General features: G+C 52.7%; 1 protein-coding gene across 1 annotated transcript in view; it reads right to left on the bottom strand.

Moving 5' to 3' along the window:
• Positions 1 to 15570, bottom strand: part of ADAMTS10 (ADAM metallopeptidase with thrombospondin type 1 motif 10) — a gene marked incomplete at its 3' end in the record, with an annotated part of 30836 nt that extends 15266 nt beyond the window's left edge. Inside the window, exons 1-10 of the mRNA XM_080359389.1 lie at positions 15459 to 15570; positions 10702 to 11066; positions 6512 to 6671; positions 5324 to 5541; positions 3974 to 4057; positions 3681 to 3826; positions 2292 to 2335; positions 1282 to 1387; positions 988 to 1134; positions 492 to 633 (exon numbers count right to left, since the gene is read on the bottom strand). Of these exons, the coding sequence (XP_080215515.1) occupies positions 492 to 633; positions 988 to 1134; positions 1282 to 1387; positions 2292 to 2335; positions 3681 to 3826; positions 3974 to 4057; positions 5324 to 5541; positions 6512 to 6671; positions 10702 to 11066; positions 15459 to 15546 (1500 nt within the window). The 5' untranslated portion in view covers positions 15547 to 15570. The remainder of the gene's footprint in view (positions 1 to 491; positions 634 to 987; positions 1135 to 1281; positions 1388 to 2291; positions 2336 to 3680; positions 3827 to 3973; positions 4058 to 5323; positions 5542 to 6511; positions 6672 to 10701; positions 11067 to 15458) is intronic.
• Between the last annotated feature and the right edge of the window lie 233 nt (positions 15571 to 15803).

Below are 15803 nucleotides of genomic sequence, written 5' to 3'. Positions count from 1 at the left end.
GCGTGATGCAGGGTGGCTTAGCTGGGCAGCTGTCACTCAGACGTACCTACAGCACATCGACCCACCTCACCTGGAAGAAAGAAGCTTCTCTGCCTAAGTTTGTGTGAGCAGCATCATGACTTCTAATAAAGATCATGAAAAATATGTCTGTGAACAAACCCTCGCTGAGAGGTTTCGGGATGAGGGGACTGCAGCTTGGCTTTCAGCTGCAAACCTTGGGGCCCAGCACCAGCCAAGGTGTCAGACAGAGGCAAGAGACTAATCTGACCAAAACTGAGCTGGAGTCAACCTCTGGGGATGAGAAACGACCTTCTCTGTCCTCTCCCAGGGAAGCAAGGCAAAAAGCTCACAGGGAATGTGCCAGTGCCCTTCGTTTGAAGCACACGGCAAAGCGATGTGGGCAGCAGAGGAACAGTCCCACAGCCCTTTGCCCCTGTAGCCCCCGTCCCCCAGCCCCTGGGAACCGATAGTAAAGCAGGAAGGCTCTCTACCCCGTATTTACACTGGCGAGATTTAACTCCGTACTGGAAACGGCACTGCTCGTCTGCATCGTAGGCCTGTCCTGGAGCCACCGTTGGGTAGATAAAGTCTTGTTTGGGAGGAGCGTTGTTCAGGCATAATCCCATCCCAGAGCTGGAGACAAAGAGATGAGAATCAGAGCTCAGGAAGGCTGTTGGGAGAGTGTCGTGGTGAAGCCCCAGCAGCAGAACTGGATCCGCACATGCCTGAGCTCTCGTGTGCTTGGGGGGATAACTCCACAGCCTCCTCCAGCACAAACTGATGCTGAGAAAGTGCTCTGAAGTCTGTGCCCTCGGGGTTGTGGAGCACAGGCTCATTCTTTGGTAACTTAGACAGTAGGTACATGGGCTGTGTGCTTTGGGGGGTTTTCGTTGGCTTTAACCCCCTCCTCACAAGCAACTGTGAGAACCTGGAGGTGTGTGTATGTTGAGAGGTAGAAGGAAGGGCAAGGTGAGGTGGATTCCTTACTCCAGGAAGCTGGTGATGTAATCCCTGCTGCACGTGGACCATACGAACGGGTTGGTCTTCATGGTGATGTGAGCAGCCATGAGCTTGGCTGTTTCTTGCCCGCGGGAGCCACAGCTGTTGCCAACCCCATCGTGATTCATGCCAAACCTAGAAAGCATCACCAAGGCAAGAGTGAGATGATCAGCTGCTGCATTTTTGACACATCTGGATCATCTGCAGGAAGGAGTTTACAGCTCCCGTTGGCAGGAACAACCCAACGGCTGCTCCCAGGGACAATTCTGGCACAGGACTCACGTGTGGCCGATCTCGTGGGCGATGGTGAAGGCTGTGGCCAGGCCAATGTCCTCGTTGATGCTGCAGCTTCGCTCTCGTTCGCACATCCCGCCAACGGGGGCCAGGCCTGGGGAAGCCAGATGGAACTGTCACACACAGGCAGCACAAAGCATCTGCAGGGGACGTGGGTGGCGTTTGGGGACAACTGATGTGCTTCACACTCACGCTGAGCATGGCTGGTACCAGCTAGGATGCTGGTGGCCTCTTGGCCACCTGGGCACACGCTGGCTCATGTTCAGCTAGCTTGGTCCTGGCTGATACCCACCATGACCAGGAATGCAGCCTGACTCCATTTGGGGGGGTGGATCTTGCAGAAATCCCCCTCAAATTGCAGTGGAGGATTCCCCTGGCCCAGGGACACTGTCCCACCACCCTGGGCTGTGCCCACCGCACAGGGCCATGGAAGGAACGGCTTCTGTTAAAGGAACAAATCCCAACATGGCACCTCCGGCCTCAACCTCCTTCCAGGCACCTCGTCTGCAGCCACATCAAGTCAGAGATCCACCAACTTCTTCTTTTTAACTGCGGTGATTCAGAGCAGTAATCCCTCCCTGACTGCTTAGTCTAGACCAGGGCAAGACAAATTAGGAGCTACAGCCAGAGAGAGCTGCAGGGTCTGTCTGCGTCTAGCAGTTTAAATAAAGAACTCCCTTTATAGTTGTCACAAAAAAGAGTCTTATTTCTCTCTGCTAAGCCAGGAATACTCCACTAGGCTATGGACCAGCCCTAGATGCGAGCGGTTCTTAATCATCAGGCTGGACCCGACCCAGGGATATAACAGAGAAGCGTTCCAGAGCCCATCCGTCCTCCGGCTTGCTGCTTTTTAGTGTTTACAGAAGTAAGGAGGCTATACAGTGGAGTGGGCTGGAAAACATGGGTCTGTTCTTGGCTCCGCTGCTTCTCCCCATGCTGCCCTTGCTCGCCCCTCTCCCAAAAACGCACAGCTGAAGGGGTAGCACAATCCCACCTACCCAGGGTGCCGCAGGGTTTATTCTTGTAGATGCAAATGTCGTATCTGCAAAGAAAGAGAAGGCAGCGTTAAGAATACTTGCAATTCTGACTGCTCCAATACCTTTTGTAAGCACATCTCCATTTTACTGGCTTCAAAACAGCACAAACGGCTCAAGCGACAGTTCTGGAATGGAAAGCAGTGACTGTAACAGGTAAGATGTGTCTGATCTGTCTTGTATAACGCTCACTTTCCCCAGATTTTTAAGGATAGGTCCTGTCCTGTAGCTATGGGGCAGTGCTAAACAGGGCTGGAGGTTCAGTTTTGATGAAGCGTGGTTAAGTCAGCAAGGACAATGTTATTCCAGCCTTGAAGGTCTTTGAGTGGGTGTTCCAGCTCCCCCAGTGCCCGCCCAGGAACCAGCCACTGATCCCCTGGGAGACACTGGGCTCAGGGATCTGCCCCAGCAGCACAGGGCCGGTCTCTTGTCTGTTACGTCAAGTCCGTTGCAGCAAATCGTATCAAACAAATATGTAATTCTGAATTTTAAACCCCCCCCAAACCAACATAAAATCAAACAAAACCCCAAACAAACCACCAAGGAAAAAATTCGGTTTTAAAACATGTTCCATTTCAAAACTCAGTGTCGTTTCATAGAATCATAGAACGGTTTGGGTGGGAAGGGACCTTAAAGATCATCTAGTTCCAACCCTGTGCCATGGGCAGGGACACCTTCCACTAGGCCAGGTTGCTCAGAGCCCTGTCCAGCCTGGCTCTGACCCCACAATGGGTTAAACATAACATGTTCCCGGTGACGGCTCCTGTCCCTTTGGCTCCCGGCGCAGGGTCCAAACCTCTCACCCCCAGCAGGAAACCAAGGGAGTGAAAAACATTTGTTACTCTGTTTTGAGTGAATACCAGTAATGCGTGTGGAGGCTCTAGTTTGACACGTCCCTGCGAGAGTAAAAAAGTCCGCAGCTCAGCAAGATGTTATCGGGAGACGGGGAATTTATTAGCGACAGGGCCGGATGCGCTGGTGCCGTCCAAGCGCGGCGCAGCCCCGGCGAGTCATCTCGGGTGAGCTCAAACATCTGCTGGGAGGCTGAAGGACTCAGAGCCGGCATTGGCATCCTGCACAAGCGGCAGGAGGGGAGGAAAAGCAAACGCCGCAGCCGTGGGAGGGTGAAGCTGGGGCAGGAGGGCCTTTCACTCCTTCCTTGGTGCTTGTGGGCTCTTATCTCATGAGCTCCAGGGAGGGATGGATGCAACAGGCAGCTCTCAGGAGGTCCCAGGGAAGAAATTATTCCCCAGCTCCAATATGAACCTTCCCTGGCACAACTAGAAGCCATTGCTTGGAAAGAGATGGAGGGCAGGGACACAGAGGACAACTCCCTAAGGAGCTCGGCCTTACCTGGTGATCAGCACTGCGGTGTCGTGGTTGGCGATGCCGTTCTCTGGGATAGCGTTCCCATTGCCGTTCCTGTTCACAATGGATTTCTGCCACTTGCAGAAGCTGTCCAGGGATTTCCCGGCGTGGTGGTTAATCTCCAGGGTGGGCTGGAATGGAAGCAATGTGACAGTTGAGAGGATGTGGTGCAGATCGCACTGGGGGGACCTCCCAGGGGTGACATCCAGGGGGAACACACAGACCCACAAAGGAACGGCAGAGACATGATGGAAGGGGCTCAGCAAAGCCCACCTTACCTGATCCTCGGTGAGCAGAATCAGCCGGGTCACCAGGATATTGACAATATTGCCCAGACTCGAGTCCTGGAAAAGTTTGGCAACCTGACCTCCAAGAAATAAGAAAAGACGAGTCTTAAAAATGAGCTCGCTGGCTAGGTGATGGTGCAATTGGCTGGTACACACTGAGCACATGGCACTCTGGCCCTTCTCCATGTGTGTCCTGTGCTGAGGACACAGAGCTGGACCAGCACTGCAAGGAGGTCTCACCAGAGCAGAGGGGCAGAATCTCCCCCAAACCTGCTGCCACGCTGCTTTTCACGCAGCCCCAGATACAATTGACCTTCTGGGCTGCAAGGGCACATTGCCTGGTCATGTCCAACCACGCTGACATCCTGCAGCACCTGCTCCTTGCCCACAGTCAGGTGGGGAATCCCGCGGTCCTGGCGTTACCCAGGCACAGGGACAAAGCTTTGCTGACTGCCCATCAACAGGGAACGACAGCATCTCTCAAAAATCTGCTGCCACACGATGGGTGTCTTACAGCAGACGAAACAGTTCGAAACGGTATTGTTTTAAAAATCTGGCATCTGCTTTAGAAATGCAAACAGAGCAAGCCATGAAAAGAGATCCTGCAGAGGACAGGACAAAGAACCATAACAGAGGGGCTTTCAGCCATTTGATGGATAACTTCCAAGCCTATCTCACCTCACAGGAGGATTCAGCATGGCCAATTCAGGCTGTTGATGCATCCAGCCTGGCATCCTGTTGCCAGCAACGACCCCAATGTGATGCTGCAGGGGAAGCTCCTCTGCAGTAACGCAGAGCTGCGGGCAGCACCGTATGGAAGAACGAGGGTATTTCTCCCTTCCCCTCACACGGATCAACCCCCAAGCGTGAGAGCTCCCCGTCCTTCTGCTTTCCCATGTGTTTCTCAGCTTGGCTGGCCCTATTTGCAATGCTAATCTGAGATGAGAGATGCTGTTCAGAGAAAGGGCTTTGTTTTCCCAGTTCAGATCTGGCCTCAAGGATGGTCAGAGTGCCCAGAGTTTCCCTCTCCTGCAGCGCATCCCCTGCACAACAGCCCCTGCATGCCCAGAGTATCGTTGCTCAACAGTAGCAACAACACACCAGGATTTTTGATCCAAATGTCTCGCTCTGGGGATGGGGAGAAGCTACTTCCACCCTGGAACAGATCTGCTTTCCCCACTGCATTCCTTTCGCCCTGCTTGTGTCCTTGCAGGAAGAGCACGTGGCACCTTCTGCCAAACTCAGACATTTGGGGTGAAAACCAGGATTTATTCCTGCCTGCTGCCGAGCGTGTGAGCACCTGGGGTCCCCCAAGGTCCGCGATGTGGTTATAACACTTACAATATTCATGATGGCCAGGATGTACTGCTCGATGTCCCGCCGCCCGTGGTACCCCACCATCATTTTGTCGGCCACCACCAATGTTTCCACGTAGCGCTCCGTGCTGACTGACCTCTTCAGGGGCAGCTGCCCGCGCTGGCTGTGGTTGCTGGATGGCTTCAGAGGGGACGGCTTCAGTGACCGCAGCCACCAGTGCCTCCCCTTCCAGGGCTTCTCATCTGAGGAGGTAAAGAGATTTATTTAGCAGCAATGGGGCAGCACGGGGAGGTGAGGGACAGGCTTGGTTCCAGGGAAGGAAAGGACATTGCAAGGCTCTTTGTGCACCAGGCCCAGACCCAGCAAATGCCCTTGTTGCCATCAGGTGGATCTGCTGAGCGATTCTTCCTGCAGCCCAGGGGCTGTCCTCCTGTCTGTCCTCCTGTCTGCCCAGGGCTGCACCTCAAATCCTGGGGTCAGTTTTGGGCCCCTCATGACAAGAAAGACCTTGAGGTGCTGGAGTGAGTTCAGAGAAGGGCCCAGGTTGGCCAGAGAGGTGGTGGATGAACCATCCCTGGAGACATCCCAGGCCAGGCTGGACGGGGCTCTGAGCACCCTGAGCTGGTGAAGATGTCCCTGTCATGGCAGGGGTGGCACTGCGGGAGCTGAGAACATCCCTTCAACCCAAACAGTTCTATGATTCTATGTGCAATTTTCATTCTGTATCAACATCTCCTGGAGCCCACTGTGACTAACCAGACCCCACAGCCCACCATACAAGACATCTTTCCATCTGGTCTCTAGCAGCAGCAGATGTATCTCAGCGCAGACATGATCCTGAGTGACTAAAACCCAAAGACAAGTCTGTTCTGAGCATGCGTAAGCTACAATTTCTCAATACCTTGTAAATTGGCCAAATCTGGGAGGATTTTCTTAAGAACAATAAGAGGCATTTTTCTTCTCTTCTATCCCATGCTCTATTTACAATTTACAAGCCCTGCTGCGAAGAAGAGAGTACAAGAACTTTCCAGAGATCAGGCCACCAGAAATCCTTAACATGGGTAAAAGCAAATACAGAAAACTTTCTTGACTGCGGGAGATAAATTTGGTTCTTTGCCATACAGGGCAGTGTGGTCCCTCAAAGCCTGGTCTACTGGGATTCTCCCAGCCTGCACTGGGATGGACTGGGCATGTGTTGGTGTGCATGGATACCTAGCACGCCGCAGGCTGCATCCATGTGTGGGTACTGGAGAGACGATCGCTTGTACACGACGTGGGGGCTGCCCTTGCCCTCCACCCCCGCGCTGACGTTGGCTCCAGGGCTCAGCGGTTCAATGAAATATTCCTCCTCGTCCGCGACGATCACCCCGTGCTGCGGAAGGAAAGAGACGGGAGGCAATGAGAGAGGTGGGGAGAGAACTGGGTGACTTACTGGTGTCTTCTCGTAATGAGCTTTCTGATGATTAACCACTGGATGTCTGGGGGCTGGCAAATACTTCTGGGAATGGGAAGAAATCCTTCATTCATGCACAAACACTGAACTAGATGAACCTACAGACCAGAGAAAACCGAGCCAGACGGTCACGGATGCCTTGGGACATCTGTGTTCACTAAAGTCCTCTGGAAATCATAATCTTTCCTTGCAAAATTATGAATAAGTTGTTTCCTATTCCACCCACTCGGTTTAATTGAGAGCTGTCTGTGGGATCCTAAATACCATAATTTCAACTAGCGGCATAACTCAGCAGTGAGATCTACCGCCTGTGCTTTCCAGCCTCATTGAAGAGCCTTCAGAAGCAGCTCAGGACCATTACCACCAGCTAAGAAATCCAAGCACAGAGCTGCAGAGAAGTGGAGATGTTCAAAGGCCTTTAAACTTTGCTCCCTGTGACAGGACCCACTCGTAAGACAGTGACAGGAGATGAGCCCAGCAGCATGAGCAGCCAAACCCGCCATCTCCTTGCAAGATCTGTATTCTGTGGCTGGTCCTACCCTTGCAGCAAGCTTTCCCCCTACCTAAGATACCTCAGCAACCTGAAAAACTCTGGCAGCCTAACATGACACAAGCAGAAGTTGCATCACTCTAACAATTCCCTTCTGGTATCAAATCTCGTCTAACTCCAAGAACTGGGGGTGTGCTATCGGCTCAACTTTACCAGTGAGCAACCACGGCACAGAAATGTGCTCGGATTGCTCGACAGGCCAAGAAGTCACCCAAAAGTCTAAAAGCCACGTTTCCTGGCTGTCCTCCCACCCCCTGCATGCCAGCACAGCTCTGGGTGAAGAAACACCCCAGTCCTGCCGCCAGCTCTGCACCTTCCTTTGGACGTCACAGCACTTCACCAGCTCCTCTCTGCACAAGGGAACAGGAGCCCCGATCTGCCAGGATGTAAAACATCTCGAGGTCATTGCATGGAAGGCACCAGCTACGGAAGAGCGTTATTGCTGGGAGAGCCTCTCTGGGGTGGACGCTGCCTCCGTCATCGGTGTCTCACCCTCTCCCTCCCCGTCACGACAGCTGAATCGGGGCAGTGTGTGCGGAGAAGTCCCCATCTCCAGAGTGCTGGGGGATTTCCTTCTGCACCAGGCGCTGTTGCTCTTGGCTCAGCTCCACCGTTTCGAACACAAGCAAGGTACTGTGAGGTTAGTCTGGCGAGGGCTGCGGCGGAAAGCCGAGTGTCGGCCGGCGAAGCCAGCTGGCTGCCGCTTTGTGGGATGGGGAGAAGGAGGTCACCGCCGGCTTGGGGCAGAGCAGCAGAGGAGAGCACGTCTTGCCTAAAAACCATGTACTACTAGGAAAAGGGCAGTTCTTACTTAAACCAGGAGCCTCCGCAGAGCACAGGAGGCTCCACCGCATGCCTGGTGTCCTTCGGCAACAAAGCTCGGCCATCATATGAGGCTGAAAACTGCCCCATCGCTGACCCCAAAGCCTGAGCGCTGAGGTCCGGCGGCTGGATGTGACACAAGCCCCTTGCAAGAGGGCGGCGAGAAGCCCTTAGAGAGATCCCTGTGGTTCGTGGGGGAGTTAAACTGGATATCCTGTCTATGATTCACGCAGGTCATCTGCAGAGCAAGGATGGTTTATGCTATTAGCTTATAACCACACTTAAGAGCAGCCCGGCCACATGCTGCAGTTCTGCTCTCCCACCTCCTCGCACACACACGAGCAGCTCCATGTCAACCTCAGCATCTATCTTGCTCCAAGCATTTAACATTCACACCAGCTTCAGGAGGGCTTTTCAAATGAAAGCAGAGTTTCAGCACAGGGTGGAAAACTTGGCCTTTAATCTGTCCTTTGATGAGCTCTGATACGAGAGGTGAGAGAGTGGCATTTCTCTCCTAAGGATGTCTTCTCCTTGCTACCATTTTTTTGGATGGTAGGACATGGGTCTCATGCAGCTGGTGAGATGAAACATGACTTTGCTTAACACAGAGATTTCCTGTCCCAGCCATGCTGACGCAAAGCTCCCCGTGCTGCTCCCCGCAGGCTGCAGCCGCTCACAGCTCCGCGCCTTTTGGAAAATGGACCATTTTGCCCTTTGCTTCCGACAGCTTAAGCCTGGATGACTTTCCCCCCCAATAACTTTGAGCCCTGGGTGACGGTGTGTGTGGCCAGAAGGACGATCCTACAGGATAGTGCCCAGATATTGGCTGTCCGAAGATGGGGGCGAGTTATTCCCTGGGTGAAAACAAAGCTGTTTACAGCACGACTGGACCGGCTGTTCCTGATCAACCAGAGCTCTGCGACAGGTCTTCTCTGGTGGCAAGTACAGCCCCGACTCCACCACCTAAAAATACACTGGTCTCCTCTTGTCCACATTCCCGACATTATCATCCTCAGTAGCTCAGAAGACTGACCACCCAGTCCTTGCTAACGTCTGCAGCTCCCCAGGGCAGAGTTCAGCACCAGGAGAGGTTCCTGGATGACCCTCCCTCTTTTTTTGGCTGCATTTTCCTCCAGACGGCCCCAGTACCTCTCCAGAGCTAAACGCAGCCTGGGGACTAAACCACCTCAATGCAAGGGCTGCCAGTGCTTGCCTGGGACTTGCTGCCCTGTGAAATGGGAAGGTAGGTTAATGCCAGATCCCTCCCGAGCCAGCACACCCTCCAGTGCCTTAGCGAACACCAGTAAATTGTCTAGGACTTCAGCAGAGTTCCCTTATCTAAACAAAGGGCTAACCAGGGAACCGAGAGTTTACGCAGCTCTGATTTTTGGCCGTGAGATAGAAACATTAGACTCTATGATATAATGAGTCAGATTCTCATTTCTGTTAATAACCCACAGCACTGTTCTGGCAGTGTAATTTAGCAATAAATCAAAAGTGAATGCATTCCCATTTGGAAGCTCTTCCACACTGCCAGAACACTGCTCAGAGGTGCGGCCGTAGCATAAATATGAATCTGGCCTACGGAATCTTTTTCTACATGTTACCCCTCCAAGGGAGCCATCATACTTGGGATTCACTAACAGGGTATGTTCACTCCATCCCTCCATCTGGCAGGTCATGAAATGTGCCTTGTGAGCCAGAAATATCAGAAAAATAAGGATGGAACTCCTTAGTCTATTCTCAGTGCTGGAAGAGCCAATGAATCACACCTGGAGTATTTTTGAGAGGCATTTGTCTGGCCTGTTTTTATCTCAAATAATACAGGGGCCATGCACTCTCCAAGCAATCTAGTCCTGAGCTCAGCTATCCTTATCACTTCTGTCTACCGTTAAGCTTTCTTGCTGATATTTAAGACCATCTAGTCCTAGCTGTTAGTACATGCAGAATAAATCATTTGCACCATCGTTGCAGCAGCCTTGCTGTTTCTGAAGAATGTCGTCTTGTCCCCTCTTGGAGTTCTCTTTTTCACATTAAAAAAACTCAGTGATTATTTCAGTGACTTCCCCCAGAAGTCCCATTTTTAGCTCCTGAAATCTGGACAGAAGTGACTGGGAGCCCCAGCAACGTATCTACAATTGTAAGGATCTGAACGCACTTTTGATGATCCCAGTTGTGCTGTGGAACTCCCGCCCTCCCGCATTTCTTCCTCACTAGCACATGCAGAACACACCTCTTGGCTGTTGCTGTGAGAGAATGATGCTCTAGAGCCTTTATTATCCCATTCCAATTAAAATCAATGGAAAAATGTCCACTGACTTAGGCAGAAAATGGAGTACAAGCCAAATACAGTTCAGGAACCCTCACAGATGTAATGAAGAGATGTGGCCTTCACCAGTTTCTATGCCCATATTTTAGCTTGACACCAACCCCATCCCTTCCCCACCACCATGAAGCCACCTGCTGGGACCCAAATCAGGTTGCACATCTCCAGCAAAGACCAAAGAAGATGCAATACGCTCTGCTTTATGGGCAGCTCTGGTTTTGCCCTTGGCTGGGCAAAATACGGAGACTCACCAGGCCATTGCAGTTGCTGATGGCGACCTTGGAGCTCAGGTACTGATCCTGCAGGTGGCCGGCATAGTGGCAGTCCTCGTGGAAATCGTGTTGCCAGTCCATACCATCTCGCTTCCAGTACTCGACGGTGAAGTGCTCGGCAAGGAGGTTGGAGTGCAGCGTCAGGTTGAGGAGGAACTGGGTTCGGTGGGCAGAGACTTTGTAGAAAACCTGCTGCTCGGACGGCTCGTAGGGCAGAGAGCCCAGACTGCGCCGAGGGCGTTGCTTCAGCTGGCTTCTTACGTCGAAGGTGAGGAAGTCCCCGTTTTGGTCCACTTGGATGGGGAAGGCGATTTCATAGTGATCGAGGCTGGAGAGGAACTCCTCTGGGGAGGGAAAGCAACACACAGGAGGAATGACACCGTGCAACAGAGTCAGAGCAAAGCACCCGGCCATTGTGCCACTGAACTCGGTGCTGGTGAGGCTGCAACTTGAATCCTGTGTTCAGTTTTGTGCCCCTCATCGTCAGAAGGACATTGAGGGACTAGAGAGTGTGCAGAGGAGGTGACAGAGCTGGTGAGGGGCTGGAGCACAAGTGTGATGGGAGCGGCTGAGGGACCTGGGGGGTTCAGCTGGAGAACAGGCTGCAGGTCCCTGGGGTATTGATACGACTCGAGCCTACAGAGCATCATCATCTTCCTCTGCAGGTGATGGAGAGCAACAGACAGGTCCAAAGGGACATGTAGGACACCCAAATCCTGGCCCTGGACTATCTCCCATCAATCCATCTCCATGGGGCAGAGGGACTCAGGTTGCGCTCTGTGGTTTGGAGGGTTATTTTAACCTCAATCCTTTCAGCAATGAAGCTAACAAGGTCTCTTAAAAACTGTCCAGAACAAGCCTCAGGGTGGTGATGTCTCAGGAGACAACAGCCTCGTAAGGAACCGCGGGGCTCTCCAGAATATCTATATCTGCCACATGGACCTGATCACTCTGCTTTGATAAGAGCAGCACCACATCAACCTGCCCAGTCATTCCTCCTAAGAGGCACAAAGACAGCGCCCTTGCAATGCCAGTCTTGCCACCAAAATAAGAAAGAGGGTAACCAGAATTCCCCAGCTGTGCTAAAAAGGCAGTAAGAAGAAACTCTGACATCCCAATTCCCCAGCCAGGTCTCTATCTATGACACCATCCTGACCTCGTAGCTCACCAGCCTGGTGCTCTTTATCATATCAGCCTGGCTTAGCAGCTTCTCTTGGGGTACTTGAGTTTTTGAGCCTGTCTTACCACTTAGGAAATGTGCTCTGGCAAGGTCACTGTCCAGAACATCTGCCTGTGCTCACACGGTAACGCAACACTTTTGGTTGTTAAAGAAACCGGCGTTCTGCGGCTTTTACAGAAATTTCTCATTTTGCAAGCAAAATGTGACAGGGAGCTCCAGGCTGGATGTGACTGGAGGGCTGACAGCACTCAGGACCAGAGGCTTCGTTGGAAGATGTAAAATACCTTGCATGGACTGGATAGCTCCCCCCATCACAGCGTGTTCTTCTGAAAGGGGTTTGCTCATGGACTGGGAGAGGATTCGCCCTCTTTTCACTCGGGAAGATTCTCACTGCGCTTTCTGCATCCTATTTGTAGTTGTTTCCTGAGCGAACAGGAGGGGCCGGGCTGCTCCAGGGTGGCTGCGTTTCCCCTGGCTCCACAGCACCCATCTTCAAAGCCTTCCCAGCCGTCATAAACTTGGACTGCAAATTACACTCTTACCACATGGCAGCACTGGAAAATTGCCTTTTCCTCTAGCGTGTTTTCCAGTGTGGGAGCCTGACCGAGCGGTTGCCTTGGCCACCAGGGATGGGACAGTCCTTCCCAGCTGGGTTTAGGGGTTAGCTCCCATCCTTCCAAACCATAAGCGCTTCTGGCACCTCTCCCTTGCCTCAACAAGCCAGAAATAATTATTAGCTCCAGCTTCTCCCGCATCACAGCACCTCACGTGTGATGCAGCCGGGCAAACAAGAGCGACTATTTGCACTTAAGCAATGATCTCGTGCATTGAAAAATTTGCCATCAGAAGGGCCTTGTTTTTCTTTTTCCCTCTCTGCAGGCCACATGGGCTTGCAAAATAGTGAGTTGGAAGGAGGCTTGTGCATAGGGTGGCTAGAAAAGCCCTGGAACACTGGGCTGCGGTCTCTGATCCTGACCTGCAAGGTACGGCCAGGAGGAAAGAAAGTCCAGGGCCTGAGGCTGTGTGATAACTTGCTTTTGCTGTGGTGCTGGGCACTGAGTGACCTCTCAGGGATGTCACTCTGGGAACTGAGACACAGGAAGGTCTAAGCAGCGCCCTGCATCACAGGAATGTTTTAGAAAGCGATGCTTTAGGATGCCACAAACAGAAAAAATAATAAAGGGAGACTTTCAACAAGGAAGAAGCCAGTGTCCTCACGCAGTGTTACTGCTGGCTCCATGCTCCCCTCTAAAAACGTAAAAGATTAGATTAAGTTCTAAGAGATGAGGATTTCCACAACAGCCACCATGTGCCCCCTGACCTCTCAGCCACTTCACACTGTATTAATAGATGCTGGCCTGAAGCGCGCAGTCCTGCAGCCGCCGTATCAAGAGGCTTTGCGCTGGCGACGAGCAGCCTGGTGTTCCCAGATTGCTGTCACACTGCTCGGGAAGAGGGGCTATAAAAAGCTTTTCTCCAGGAAAACCAACCTGTGGCTGAGCAGGACAGCGGGTGCCCCCGAGGAGAGGGGAAAGCTGGGGAGGAGGGATGCGTTGTGGGGAGAGGTTCCTCGCTGCCCCATTTTTGCTGCAAAGGGAGCCCAGAACTGCAGGAACAGGGACGGCAGAGGAAGGGAAAAAGAACAAAAAGAAGAAGAGAGACAAAAAGAAGAAAAGAAGGAAGGTTGAAGTGGAGGAGGGAGGATTTACTTCCCTCCTTTTGTGCTCGCTATTGCCTCTCTCATTACAGAGTGGCTTGAAGGATGAAAAGGAAGCAGATGTTTGCTCTGGTCTTGTCACAAGAGCAAAGAGGAGCTGCAGCTGCAGCCCAGGCGCGGTTCCTAAGGGATGGAAAACACTGTGAGATCTCACGGCTCCATTGTGGCAGTCCCAGGCCAAGGGTCCATCGGCTTACCTGTGATTCTGGAGCACCAACCGACCTCACCAACCATTCTGCAAACCAGGGAATGTCTAATCTATCCCTACAAGTAAACTAAGGTACCAGCAGAAAACGTCCTTTACATTAAAAGCCATTCAGCAATGCTGAACATGTGCTGAATCTTTGGACAATCGTCTCAGCCACCGGTCCCTGCAGTGTTAAAAACTGCAGCCCAAGCGTGCACGTTACGTCTGAATCTTGTTGCATCTCTGCCGGCTTGAAGAGGCTGCTATTTCCCACAAAGATAATTACAGCTTATAACTATGATACCTTAATCTTTTTTCCTGCATAAAATAAACACGCTGATCTGGAATCGTGCAAACAGGGCACAGGAATCCTGCTCCACTACTAACTGGGACAAGTCACTGGGCCAAAATCAGTGGCCTGTTGAAAACACTGGCCTTTATTCTCCGTGCCTCCAACTGCTAAGAGGTGATAACAGCATTTCACCCTCTTGAAAGGGTGTTATGAGGATTATGTACTTACTATCTCAGCAGCCTGGTGAAGAGACGTGTTGAGTAACATCAATAGCCTGACGCCAACTGTTCAGGGTGCAGGGAGCCTAAAAAAGCACTTTGGCAGCAATAGGGACCTACAGGGCAGCCTGAGCCTTGGGACTGGATGGGAACGGGGAGGGGACAGACTTCAGTCCCCAGTTTGGTGCTCCCAGCACCATCATGGGCTGGGACTCATCCCCCAGACCCGCTCAGGGGAAGCACAAATGCATTAACTGGAATTTGTTTTAGACCAAGGCGTGTTAGCAAGTGGTGCAGGGGCTGGCGAGGGAGGGTTTGAGCAGACGGAGGCGATCTGGCAGCAAAGGCCTCGTCAGAGCGTCGCTGCAGATGGAGGGAGGTGTGAACTGACGGACGCGGGACGCCCAGAACAGTCACCTCAGGCATTGCCAGAGGCTTTGGCAAAAAAGGACCAGGAATCGTGTTTGTTTCAGATTCGAGAAAATCCGCCTGCGTAACCCTGTGTGTCGTGTCCGACTGCCCCTCGTTTCGCCCAGCACAGCGGTGCCTCCTGTTTAGCAACGAGACAGCGCTCAGACCCAGGGGGTGTGTGGCTTTTTGTTAGCTCCATTCCTCTTGCCAGTTCTGCTTCACAAGACAGCCCACAGCCACCAAAACTACAGCCCGATGGCACTGCATTAATCAACAACACAGGTACATCGCTGACTTCGGCCCTGCTGCAATTAATCTGGGGGGACTAGACTAGATGATCTTCTGAGGTCCCTTCCAATATCTAACATTCTGTGATTCTGTGAACAGCCCCAGGTCCCTCAGCCGCTCCCGTCACCCTTGTGCTCCAGCCCCTCACCAGCTCCGTCGCCTCCTCTGCATTCTCTCCAGCACCTCAATGCTGTTCTCGTGATGAGGAGCTCAAAACCGCACACAGGATTCAATGTGGGCCTCCCCAGCGCCCAGTACAGCGGCACAATCGCTCCTCTGGTCCTGCAGCAGCAGAAGCTCTGCTGCAACACAATGAGCAGATTTTGAGGTGTCTCCATGTACCCCCCAGCACAGCATCCCCTGATTCCTCCCCTGGGGACAGCATGAGGGTTTCTGCCAGCAGAGGTGGGTAGATCCAGCTCCCTCCCCACGGCAATCCCTACCTTGTGACTGGAACGTGTCACCGGGGCAGTTGCACAGAGCCGCGGTGAAGATGACAGTCCACATGAGAGGCCTCCAAGCTATTGCCATGGTTAGCGACGCTGGTCTCGGTGCAGGGAGTGTTGTGCCGGCTCAAAGGGCGCTGTCCCAACATGTCTCTCCCTCGGCCACCCCTTATGTCGAGACAGGAGTCCTCGGTCCCTCCGCAGGCATCCTTGGCCGCTCCGTGCTCTCCCCAAAGCAGCGAGGCCGGTGATGTTCTGCGCTTCGCTGTGCTGGGGTCAGCATGGGCTAATTCGAGGTGCAGGCTGTGGGTGGCATCACCCCTGCGGAGAAGAGCGGGGGGA

This window comes from Nesoenas mayeri (genome assembly GCF_963082525.1).
Source record: "Nesoenas mayeri genome assembly, chromosome: 25".
NCBI lineage: Eukaryota > Metazoa > Chordata > Aves > Columbiformes > Columbidae > Nesoenas > Nesoenas mayeri.
The sequence above is the reverse complement of the archived record's forward strand: the minus strand, read 5'-3'. Positions and strand labels throughout refer to the sequence as shown.